The sequence below is a fragment of the Rosa chinensis genome, chromosome 2 (genome assembly GCF_002994745.2).
Source record: "Rosa chinensis cultivar Old Blush chromosome 2, RchiOBHm-V2, whole genome shotgun sequence".
NCBI classification, from domain to species: domain Eukaryota; kingdom Viridiplantae; phylum Streptophyta; class Magnoliopsida; order Rosales; family Rosaceae; genus Rosa; species Rosa chinensis.
The window spans coordinates 53,997,169-54,009,243 of NC_037089.1; the positions used below are offsets into that span (position 1 = coordinate 53,997,169).

The 12,075-nt window shown below is 36.9% G+C and overlaps 2 protein-coding genes and 1 long non-coding RNA gene across 3 annotated transcripts; 2 read left to right on the top strand and 1 right to left on the bottom strand.

Moving 5' to 3' along the window:
- Positions 1 to 1,739: 1,739 nt before the first annotated feature.
- LOC112185426 (late embryogenesis abundant protein 7) lies at positions 1,740 to 2,882 on the bottom strand. Its single transcript, XM_024323679.2, has 3 exons — positions 2,746 to 2,882; positions 2,374 to 2,529; positions 1,740 to 2,199 (listed from the first exon to the last, which is right to left on the bottom strand). The coding sequence occupies exons 1-3, from the start codon at positions 2,809 to 2,811 to the stop codon at positions 2,032 to 2,034; spliced, it is 390 nt and encodes a 129-aa protein (XP_024179447.1). The 5' UTR covers positions 2,812 to 2,882; the 3' UTR covers positions 1,740 to 2,031.
- Positions 2,883 to 3,926: 1,044 nt separating this feature from the next.
- On the top strand, positions 3,927 to 5,097 carry LOC112184981 (late embryogenesis abundant protein 2). The gene is made up of 2 exons (XM_024323200.2): positions 3,927 to 4,302; positions 4,410 to 5,097. The coding sequence occupies exons 1-2, from the start codon at positions 4,258 to 4,260 to the stop codon at positions 4,863 to 4,865; spliced, it is 501 nt and encodes a 166-aa protein (XP_024178968.1). The 5' UTR covers positions 3,927 to 4,257; the 3' UTR covers positions 4,866 to 5,097.
- Positions 5,098 to 7,468: 2,371 nt separating this feature from the next.
- On the top strand, positions 7,469 to 9,572 carry LOC112189305. Its single transcript, XR_002931825.2, has 2 exons — positions 7,469 to 7,906; positions 9,238 to 9,572. It is a non-coding gene; the product is annotated as an uncharacterized LOC112189305 (long non-coding RNA).
- Positions 9,573 to 12,075: the final 2,503 nt, after the last annotated feature.

Below are 12,075 nucleotides of genomic sequence, written 5' to 3' on the forward strand. Positions count from 1 at the left end.
ATGCCTACTCAGACCAAGACATAACTTGTCCAAATAACTATCGAGGGAAAGCAGGGTAGGAACAATGAAACTTATTGTAAAGGGATTCATTTTCCAAGTTTGTTTACAGAACTACAGAGGATCTGACTAATGATGTATACACCATCTTGAATTCTCGATGTATACAAGCTAGTGGTCGGAAAGTTATCGATAGTTGGTTCTCATCCTCAAAAGACTACTAGTGTAATAGATGCATCCGTCTGTCTGTCGAGGGATCATCTATTGAGAACCAATTTTTTCCTAATCTTACTACCTCACTTGGATTCTGTGGACACATCCTTCTGCTTCTTTTATAGATAACCAGATCAAAATTTATGATCGAGTGATGGTGTGCGAGCTTGGTGGCGCATCTGCAGATCAATATTCTCTTTTTGCCTTTTTGGTGTTTGGTTACCGCTGAATACCCAGAACTTTGTTGATCCCCATGTAAAACTATAATCACATCTAGACATCCCTACCACTTGGCTTGACTATCGATAACTTTCCGACCACTAGCTTGAATATTGAGAATGTCAGAAAGTTAATTATCACAAAGATGCAGCAATACCGTTTTAATAGAGAAAACAACACTCACAGGAGGGGTTAAATCCCCATTGATTCTCTGGAAATCAAATCCGTTCTTGATTGCCTCAGCTGCTCCTTGAGCCATGCTTTTCACAATTTCACATCCTGTCCTGTTTCAGATATGCATATTCTTGTCTCACTTAAACGGTAGCGGGATATTATTCATCATTTTACTCAAATAATACCATTTTGAAGAGTCCCAGGAGGCTAGCAAAGCAAATTTACACTTTGAATACAGGAGGAATAAATTTTTTGTAAAAATAATCTGAAGATATTGCCGTAGGTTTCTTTGATTGCATGCATACTCTACATGTTTTGGATTTGTCCTATAATCGGTACATAACTCGACTTCCATTTGGAGTTTCAAACTTGGTATCACTGCAGCATCTCCATTTGTCAGGAACTAGTATAAGAGACTTGCCGATTGAGTTAAAGGCCTTAGTAAAACTAATATACTTGAACTTGGAGAAGCTAGTTTTTGTTGCACCAAATTTCATAATAAGTTTTCCGATGCTAAAAGTTTTGAGAATGCACGAAGCTACGAATGTGGTGGTTCTGTTAAAGTTCTCTTTTATCCTCCATATGCAGGGACTGAAGCATATTGAGCTGTTGCCTTTGTGCCTCAGAAGCAGCTCTTATTTCCAAGAATTTGCAACCACAACATGGTAGTGGCATGCACGCAATATCTACAGCTCATAGGTGAGAGTAACCAACTGAAATTGCTTGATATATCAGTCTTGGCAGATATGAAACATCTTCAGAAACTTATCATTCGTGTATATAGTAAATTGGAACAAAACAGGGTTGATTAATTACACTCACACTTTCTAGTCATCACTAGTCGGTATAATCTGAAATAGTTTGGAGTGCACTGAGTATATTCATCCATCACTAAACTCGATCGATCTTCAGCATACCTTAAAAAACAGAATATTGTCATTTTAACCTAAATGTTTTACCATGCCATTTGATTTATGGATGCATTTATATTTCTTTCTGACCATTTCCTTTGCAATTGTTTGTGTTTCTGCCTTTAATGCCCCATATTTGTTTCTTTGAATTCATATGGAAAAGGAAAACTAGAGATGTGGTGCAGTACAATTTGAATGGAAAAGAATAGAGGTTAGAGAGGCAAATATATAAATAGCTGAGAGATAACTATTCTCTCTTTTGCTTAGTATTATATATTCATTTACTTGAAATCAATTGTAAATACATCACAACACTCTTAACATGAAACTAGGAATAGTGGATGCATGTTTTATTTACCAAAAGGAAAAGAAAATAGGAAAATTGATACACTATTTTGCATATCATGAAAGAAAACATAACCACTCCCAGATAGAATGGCTAATCCCCACAAAATTCTCTCCATAGAAACTGTTGATGAATCTGCTGGCAAAGTAAGCATAGAACAAATCATGCACCTCAAATCCTTGGGTTGTTTGGGTTGCTTGGGTGGCTAAGGTTGCTAGGGTTGTTTGGATTGCTTGGATTGTTGCTTGGATTGTTTGGGTTGTTAGGGTTATTCATTCCCAAAGTGTTCTTCACTGCGTCAGCTGCCCCCTGAGCCATGCTTTTCACTTGCTCTCCTGTCTGCTATCATATATGCAAATTGTTATGATATGCAGATCCGTATCAAATAAAGTCTCTACACGTAATGCGATTCAGAAATGCAGTTCAAGTGCATTATACAGTACGAAATTGTGATGGAATCAACAGATATATATGGTATAGAAAAGTAGAGGCAACGAGGTAGTTGTTGCATGCCTGTTGAAGGAGGTGGGAGGCTTGCTCCTTGATATCTTGGGCAGTGCTAGAAGCACCTCCTGCCTTGTTTTGGGCAGCCTGAGATGCATCTGATGCCTTGTCCCTTACAGCCTGGGATGCATCTGATGCCTTGTTCTGAAGCTCATCCTTCTTCACCTGTATTATAAAGATATTAAAAGTAGTTGACACTCACCCAAAGGTCAATTATATTGATTTATACCATACCCAGTATCATTTGGTCTAAAACATTAGTTTTTTTTTTTTTTTTATAAGTGGGAGGTTATAAATTCAACTCATAAAAATAAAAAATAAAAAAATAACTTAACGTAGCTCATCTGGCATTATTCAAAAAGATATTAAATTATAGACAACCTGAGCTTGGCCGCTCAATTCGCCGGCCTGGTATCCAATATTCTGACTTGGTTGGTGGCTTGCCATTTCTTCTTCAATGAATCAAATTCGAAAATAAACTTTGAAACTAAGAGTGCACAATGCTAAAGCTCCTCCTTCTGGAAAGTATATATAGCTTGTGAATGTCTCCTATTTTTTGCAACATCCTAGTTCCTAGTCCTTCTTTTGCGTGCATTCACTAGCATAATTGGCATCTTTCGACTGGTTCTTTGGCCAAGTATTTGGGGAGGAATAATTCAAAGAATTAGTAAGTTGCTAATTAGTCAAGAAAAGAGAGTCCCTTGGCATAGGCTCCGCGAAAACGTAAGCTTTTTTTTATCAACATCGATCTATTTGTCACATTCAATTTGTTTTGATCGAGTTTGAATCAAGGCCATTGATCTCTAAATTGTTTTGGTCTGTTAGATATGCTCTTGTTATATCATAATGTTGCAATGGCTAGGATAGCAAACTTAATCCTCTCTAGCTAGCAGCAGTCATATTTTTGATAATCGATCAATTGATTAATTTGAAAGACGTTTCAAATGTATATATTTTTCTGAACAATATACTTTATACCACCCTAGTTTTTGCAAGACAGTAAACAAAAGCTACCGTAGCTTGGCTCTGAGCTAGAAATAATCACAAATTGGAACATCACGGTGAGTGAATGAAAAATGTTACATACAATCGATCTAACCACAGATAGATCATAACCCCAATTATCATACTAAAACGGAAAACAGAAGAAATCCCATATGTGTGAATAATGTTGTGGTAATTAATAACAAAATGGTTCTCGGGAATTATATGGAGCTATTAGGATTACTTTCTTGGTTAGTCCCATATATGGAGCTAGCTAGTACTTGTTCTAATCCTCTGTTCAGACGCTTTTGTCCATCTACATTCTACAATTTGAACACATATACAGTATATATGTCAATACGTTGCCTAATCCTCTGTTCTATTACGGTAGTGATCTATAACAATATTTTTGATGCCCTAGCTGGCTCAAATATAGCCACAGAAGTCTATATATATATATATATATATATATATATATATATATATATATGTATCTTTGTTTCTTATTTTTGTCTCTTCCCCTATTCCTTCTATTTTCGTGGCACATAGATTTGGAGCACAATGATTCTTCTTCAACAAATCATCCTACAAACTGTAATACGTCCACACCGTTTACTTGTCAGAACACCGATCGAGCCACAGGCTAACGCATATCGTTGTGATCCTCTCTACAAAGTTAAAACCAACGCAGCGATTAACCTCACCTGCCCGGAGTACGGCACGTGCCACACGACGTGTCAACCAAGGATGACACGTGTGGCCACCTTCACCCACTTCGAACCCTATATATTTGTCCATGCATTCTCCTCCTCTTCATCGCAAACTCGAAGCAAGTAATACTTTCTGATCATAAACTCAAGCGTTTCAGAAGCTCAGTTAATTATCATTCACTCTTTTTAGAAAGCAGAAATGGAGTCTCACGGTCAGAGACAGAGCTACAGAGGCCAAACTCAGGTTATATATATATGTTCTTGTCATCTTGTGTTTGCTTTTAGTACTGTTCGAGTCATTATCAATATTCCTGTACGTTGATAATAATTCTGGTTCGGTTGTTTTTTCAGGAAAAAAATAGGCAGAACAGGTCACAGGACAGGGACTACGACATGACCCAAGAGGCAAGGCGGAAGGCGGAGGAGGCGGAGGAGGCGAAGAACAAGACCTACGAGACCGCGCAACAAGCCAAGGAGAAAACACAGTCCACAATGAACCAGGTGAAGGACAAGGCGGAACAGGAGGCAGAGGAGGCAAGGCGGAACGCCCAAGAGGCGGCGGAAAAGACTAAAGAGACTGCCCAGGCCGGGAAGGAGAAGACGAGCGGGATTCTTCAGCAGACCGGAGAAACAATGAAGAACGTTGCACAAGGTGCGGCTGATGCTGTGAGGAGCACTATTGGGATGGCCAAGAACGATGACCAGGATGATCCTTATTATAGGGAGACTAATACCACTACTAGGACTAATACTGGGACTACAGGGGCACCTGGGACTGGGAATTACCCAAGGAATAGGAACTACTAGTTAGGTTAATTACTCGAATCGTTGTTGTTTATTACAGTCGTGTGTTCTGTTTGGGCGAGTTTTAGAAGTCCTGTTCTTCCCTCTCATCACTTATGAGATGAGATATGGGGATATGTTGTATTTGGTTTGTTTAGTGTTGTATAAGAGTTGCAACAGGATGTACAGCCGCCATTTTATTAGGTGGTCGATCTTTGTTGTAGCTTAGTGTTGTTGAAGGGCGCCATGTCTTGGAAATCCTGTGCTCCCATCTCTTTGAAATGGGGAGTGTTGTATTTGGTTCAGTCATTATATAAATATATGCATTATAAATTAATAAGAATCTGTCTTCAAGTTCAAGACCCGTCCAAAACACCTTTGCTTAAGCTTGAAGTGGACATTCTACAAGTCTAAAGCCAATCACTTGAACTTCGATAATTTGCTTGTTATTAAGCTAATATACGTAATATTAATTGAATGTGCTTTTCTTCTTTGCTTTATCCACACAATTTCTAGCAGAAGCATAATTAGCTAGGTAAGATTGCAAAACATTATAAAGGGGATGTATATTCCCACACCAAAGCATGCAATGTAGCTTGATTCTCGATAATCGCATGCGATCTATTATGTCAATATACCTAGTTCGGTGTATGAGTGTATCCATGTGTTTTGGGTTTTGTTTTATGTCTATTTTGTGGTCTTCTTTGGGAAATGATGATTTTTATGACCACAACAGGTGCATGCACCAAAAAGCTGGTGACAGTACTCTTTGGACGAAGGATGACAATTTTTGAATCATTGAATGACGAGTTGGGGCTTCTCTTTTTTTTTTTTAAAGTGAAATTTTCATATATTAGCACGGCTGCATTGAGCTACCGTCAGAATTACACACATCAAAGTCTTCAGTTCCTGCAATGATAAAATGTGATGCCTACTTTGGTATAAATGGGTAACAAAGCCCTAACAAGTAAACTCCACTATAGAAACACTTTAAACAAAACACAATTAATCGACTAATGCATCACTTTACAATTTATTCAAGGAGGTTTCCTGGCACACAATTGTGATACGAATTAACGCAGGAAATCAAGGAAGTTTGCCCCGACTGATATATACCAGGAGACAAGCTGTAAACCTGCAAAAAAGAAAGGAAAACTAAAGTAGCAAAGAAAGAGATTAAGACTCCAAGCCCAACCCCTACTCCTTACTACCACATTTGGGCCACAAAAAACATAGATCCGACATGGTTTAGGTCCAAAGACCCGGCCCATAGCCACCCTATCTTTCTTGCACCAAGAATGGATCAGTACTGCCAACCTCAGCGCCCAAACCCGCCACCGACTCATTTGTCGAGCAACACTAAGACGTTGCCGTTGAGTAGGGAGGTGTTGACGAATCAGTCGCAACAATTAAACTAGCCCCCACTAATCATGCACAGACGACCACTAGCTCAAAAAACCAACCTGATGAACATAAAGTTTACCAAGCATATTACGATTCCAAAATGAAGCCGTCACCACCAAACTGAATAAGAAAAGACTTTGTAGGTACAAGTTTTGATCAACTTGGTGCGTTGGCATTCCATACAAAACGGGAAAATATCTTTGCAGCTTAATGGGTTTAATATCTTTTATTTATTTGAAGATATTTTTCTCCGTGTAAAAGGGTGTAATTGATTCCTAAATAGGGTGTAATTGATTCCTAAATATTTTAGGATTTAGTCTCCTTAATTGTTTATATTTTGTTAACTAAAAAAGATTTGTTTTTCCTTGTAGAAGGGGATCAGGGTAAAAAGGCTGTTTTGATTGTGTTGGTTATGGAAAAACATACGGCAAAGGTAGAGGCTTTTGGAAACGCAAGAATATTGGTAGAGTCTTGCATGTTTGCTAATTGAGTCTTCACAAGAGTCAAAACACTTGGTCCATGTTTAAGTGTTCTTGATCATTGTTTCATATGCATAACTTCTTTTGAGATCAGCAGAGGAGCTGTGAAGAAAGGAGAGCGATATTTGGTGATCGTTCAAGTGAAGAAGGAGTTTAAGACGGAAGACAAACTTGGTATTAGTTTTCATCTAATCATTGTAGCCGAGCTTGTGCTATTCAAGTTTGTAAAGAACATATCATTCATCATAAGTTAATTCTTACTTTAGGTTCTCAAGAGTAAGAGCCCCGCAGTGTTTTTAATCTCATATTTAAGGTTTTCACTGCGTAACCAAAATCTAGTGTTCTGTTCGTTAATTTTGGTTTCTGCTACCCAGTAAGGATGAATCACTTGCAATCCCTGTTTCCCAGAAAACAGATTCTGTCCTTGTATTTTCAGACTTCCACTGTATCATAAAGTATACGAGAATAATGTGATATTTCTATTCATCTTTCAATAAGGTTTATATAGTATTACATCCGTATACATAAAGAAAAGTAATCAATGCTAATCTAAGGGGGGGTGAATGCAATTAGGAGTCTATTTGATTGTTTTGGATTCTGGAAGTCTAGAGGCATTCAATCAAGATTTTAAAAAGTCTTTTAAAATCTTGAGGTATTCAATTCAGATTTTAAAAAGTCTTTTAAAATCTTGAGGTATTCAATTCAGATTTTAAAAAGTTAATATAAATCTAGTGGTATTCAACAGTCCAACGATTTTGAAGGATTCTATTAGGTGATGGATTGTGGATGGATTGTGAAGGATTTTAGGACCCTCGGTATAAATAGCAAACCCTTTCAGAAATCTGCTCTACAGAGCTGAGATTTCGACAATATCTCTCTCATCGAGAAGATGAAAATACGAACGGCAATCTGGAGAAGACTACCAGCCATGTCCAGCTCTGCCGCAGTCGACGGCGTCGCAGCTACCGCGCTCCGCTCAATTTTCTAACCCGTCTATCTAAGCCGAAAAATCCAGTCGTCGAGCCGACGAGATCCGAGTGGTGGCAGTGAGCAAGACGAATCTGGCCGTTGTCCTCTACCAAGTATATGACGCCGGCCACCGCTGCTTCAGCAAGAGCTACGTGCATGGAATCTTCGAGAAAGCTCCTCAAGTTTCTGCTCTGAGCAAGATAATTGAAATAGGTATGATTTTGATGACTATTGGTTTTGGGTTGTTCAGCTTTCTGAAGATATAGAGAGGCCTTTTGTTAGGAATTTTCAGAGCAATAAAGTAAAGCCTCTTTGAGTATAAATTTTTCATATCTAACTCTGAATTATAGTTGATGTTGATTATTCAGAATCATACATAAAGTTTGTGTATTAAGCATTGGTTTCCAGCGAAGGAAGGAGCTTTTTGGTCTTGTGTGATTACAATGGTGCTTTTGAGAATATCCCATTTAAATTTCATCTCAATGCTTGACAGTTTTAAGTGTTCAGAACTTTTATTGTACTACGTTAGCTTGTTTGAATCATTTTTTTTTTCAAGTGCAGTGTCTACTTGCTAGACTTGATTAGCTTGAGTTGAGTTTCTATCGAGGTCTTTCTCATTTGTCGAACTGTTTGCTTCTCCCTTTTTTCTTTAAGCACTTTGCCAGATGCTTCTGCTGTGCAGCTTAATGTTTATGGATAATGTGTAATCTTTCTGTTGAAAAGGAAAAGCATGATTTGTTATGAGTAATGACTTTGTATTTGCCAATAACGTAATTGTTTATAGAAGTATTTGAGTTTGCAGAAAGGGTATGCTTGCCTTGTTAATTTGAAAGACGCTAAAAAAAAATTAATAGGTATTTTCCCACCAATCTTTGTTATCAACAGAAGCTCTAGTATCTTTATTCTAATGTTACTTGGTTGTTTTTTTGCCACCCCCTCCATATAATCTTTTGTTAATATTACACAACATAGTTATAGCTTGATTTACTGATGCAATGATGCTAATTGCATTTTGATGTATTTGTAGAATAGTTCTTGCACCAGTTCTGTTATTCTCATACTTGTTCGGGAAAGCATAAACTCTTTTCTATAGGAGGATGTGTAAAGCTCTAGATGCTTAGTGCAGTAGATTTTGCAAATGACTGGTTACTATAGTCTTTTTGTGCCATTTTAGTATCTTCTGCCTAATTCTCCAATGTAGTGCTATTTCCATATTGACTCTAATGTTGCTCCCTATTTTCTATGTGATACTTTATTTGCATCAGAGGTATCACTTCGAGCCACTTAGAATTCTCATCTAGATTATGTGGAACAATTTCTTGATTTATATGCAATTTGTAGAAAGGGAACCCAAGAGCTCATAGTTGGTTATCTTTGTGCAAGTTTATTTATTTGTAGTTCATGACAATCATGGATAATTATCTTCATAGTTGAATCAAGGATTTCCAGATGCCTTCAAATATTTTATACGGGTCCTAATTTGTATTATATCTAGCAAATTTTCAATTATAGTTTCTGACTATCTCTCTTGTGTTTAAAACCAGGATATCAGAGTTGATTAATTGAGTGGATATCAGTCGTAAATCTACATGATAACACACATTGGAGTATGTGGGGTGGCACCAGAATGCTGCAACAACGAACAAATTCTAGATCAGCATTTTAGAAGCTTCAGATCTAACCCCTCCCTTAATAAAGCCTCTAGTCGTTGATGAGATTAGAATTAGGTTTAGATAATATTCTTGTCAATAAACCTATAACCTAACATTTGCGGGTTGTTGTGATTCATTGTGAGAACTTTATTGTCATTCTTCCTCATGTACCTTCAGAGCCATATTTGACTAAAGAGCTTACTACAAGTGTTACAATGATGGATATATTTTGTTACTTATGAGAGGAGTACTTTGCTTCTGGTTCTACATTGAACTTAATTATCTTGCATATAACATTACAAAATAAGGAGATGCATTAACTAGTTCGAGTGTAATTAAAAAGGTAAATAGCTGGGTTCAAATGTTAATACATGTTGTCCAACAAATCTCATCAAGCTATATTGTTTATCTCAATCTCATCATGTTCAATTGTTTATCTGCTTCAAAATTTTCTTTTGGTCGAGCAAAAAAATGCAGGAGTTGAATTCTCTTTTGATGCTATGCAACATGCAAATTAGGAAAACCCTTCAAAGTAACATTCCATGAATTTATCAAAATCCAAACAAATCTTACAAAATACAATACATTAGAATCTGTTTAAATCCATATGGAATAAAAACAATCCATGAATTCTGCAAAATCCATGACAGTCCACGGATTATAAAAAATCAAACAGAATCATTTAAAATCTAGATTGAATACACCCCCGTAAGTCAACTATAGCACTAATGCTAATTGATACACAAAATAAATTGTAATAAAATTAATTGATACACCTCATGTTACCACACTGGTTCACCAAGAACAAACCCTTGACTTTAGGAGGAGTACAAAACGTACTACAAGATCAGAGATCACATTCTACTCGACAACCAGACGCCCAAAGGCCGCCATCAACTAATACATAACCCTAGGTTTAGAATACTACTTATAATGACTCCCCTAAACCCTCTGAATTTGCTTGTGCTTACTATTAAAAAAGGAGCAGTGCTACAGACACCAAAAAATTATACCAAAAAGTAATACCAAATGACATGGCATTTGAGTTAGCGTCTTACGTGTCATGACATTCAATTTAATAATTTTCAGCAAATTTCATTGATTTTATCTAGAAAACTAATTAATCAGCAAAAAAGAAGAACGTGATTCACTAAAAACCAAATCTGCTACCGCCCTTCCTCAAACAGAACAACCACATCTGCAGAATTAAAAGAGCAAAGAAATCTAGAGAATAGCTCAAAGAAATTACATCAAATTTGAGAGACCGTGTATATAATAGTACAACTATTTCTTTCTCCGTCTAACAATATGAGAATTCATATTAAATTCATTTGAAACTCATTTGAAACCCAGTAGAGATGGATCTGGCCATCAATTGAAAATCATTATTTCTCATTTACTTCATCACTACATATCTCTATTTCCAATAGGATGAAGCCCACCACCACTAGCAGTATATAATAGATCATTATTCAATTGCCAATGAACTAATGAATTAAGTCATACACAACTTTGTATTCTATTTACTCTGTTTTGGTTGATGGCCTTTTCCTACAATTGCATGTTAAAGTCTCCATGATTTAAGGGGTTGGTTTAGGGTTCTTCATTCCTTTTGTTGTTGTTTATCATATACATTTTTTTTCTAATTAAACAATAATAACTTTTAATTATTGATCTTTCCATTTTAAAGAATAAAAATAAAACATAAGAATACATGCTAAAAATAGTTTGATGATATGGCACTTGCCACATCATTTGGTATTGATATTTGGTATAATTATTTGGGATCTCAAGCATTTTTGTTAAAAAAGAGTGATGAATTTTTAACAGTAAAAGTAGGTTTAAAAAAAAAACCTAGGAGAGTTTTTCTCTCAACCTAGCTTCTCAACGGCACCCTAGCCTCCACCTCCTAGCTCCCTTCTATCGCTCTCTTCTCGACTTCTCTCCACCCAATGACCTCCATATATTGATGCTGTCACCACAAGCTTCGCTGCTTCCCTTGCACTCGCTGAAGAAGGCAGCGCTCCTAACCTCGGGAAGATTGGTGGTGGTCTTGTTCGCAACTCCTCCTAATCCTTCCTGATTGGAAAACCTCTGACCCGTAACCATCCAAAGCTCACTTTCACCTCTCTTGGATGTGGGAAGACCACTTGGGAGCAAGAACAAGAATCCTCGCTCTCAAAAGAAGGTGGGTGTGGCTCCACTACGTCTCATTTACCCTACTGCTGTTGCTGTGCTACTGTTAAGGAGGTTAGCCCTAAGGACAAGGGCAAAGGGAAGCTCTAAGCTTTCTGTTTCTCGATACATAGCATTTGGATTCTAGTCTTTTACTATTTAAGTTTAGCTTCTCTAATTGTATACCAACTTAGGTCTCTAGGCAATTAGGGTTGCTCTAGCACGGATTTAGGTAGTGTTGGATTTGTGTTCATATGGCTAGGTCTAAAAATTGTGCACATTTTGTTTACAATGAGGGTTACCTGTCATTTGCTTGGTAGCTTAGGTTATCTAGGTTTTATTTGGTGTATGACAACATATGATGTATGTGCTTTCTGGTCATGGATAATTAATGAAAATATGAAAATATCAATTCCTAAAAAAAAAAGGGTGGTGCTATTCACACACCATTTTTCTCTATTCACATACCATCTTTATTTTTCTATTACTTTAATTCAATTTTTTAAAAAAAATTACCCTAACTACCCTTCCTTATAATTATGTTTCATTTTCTTT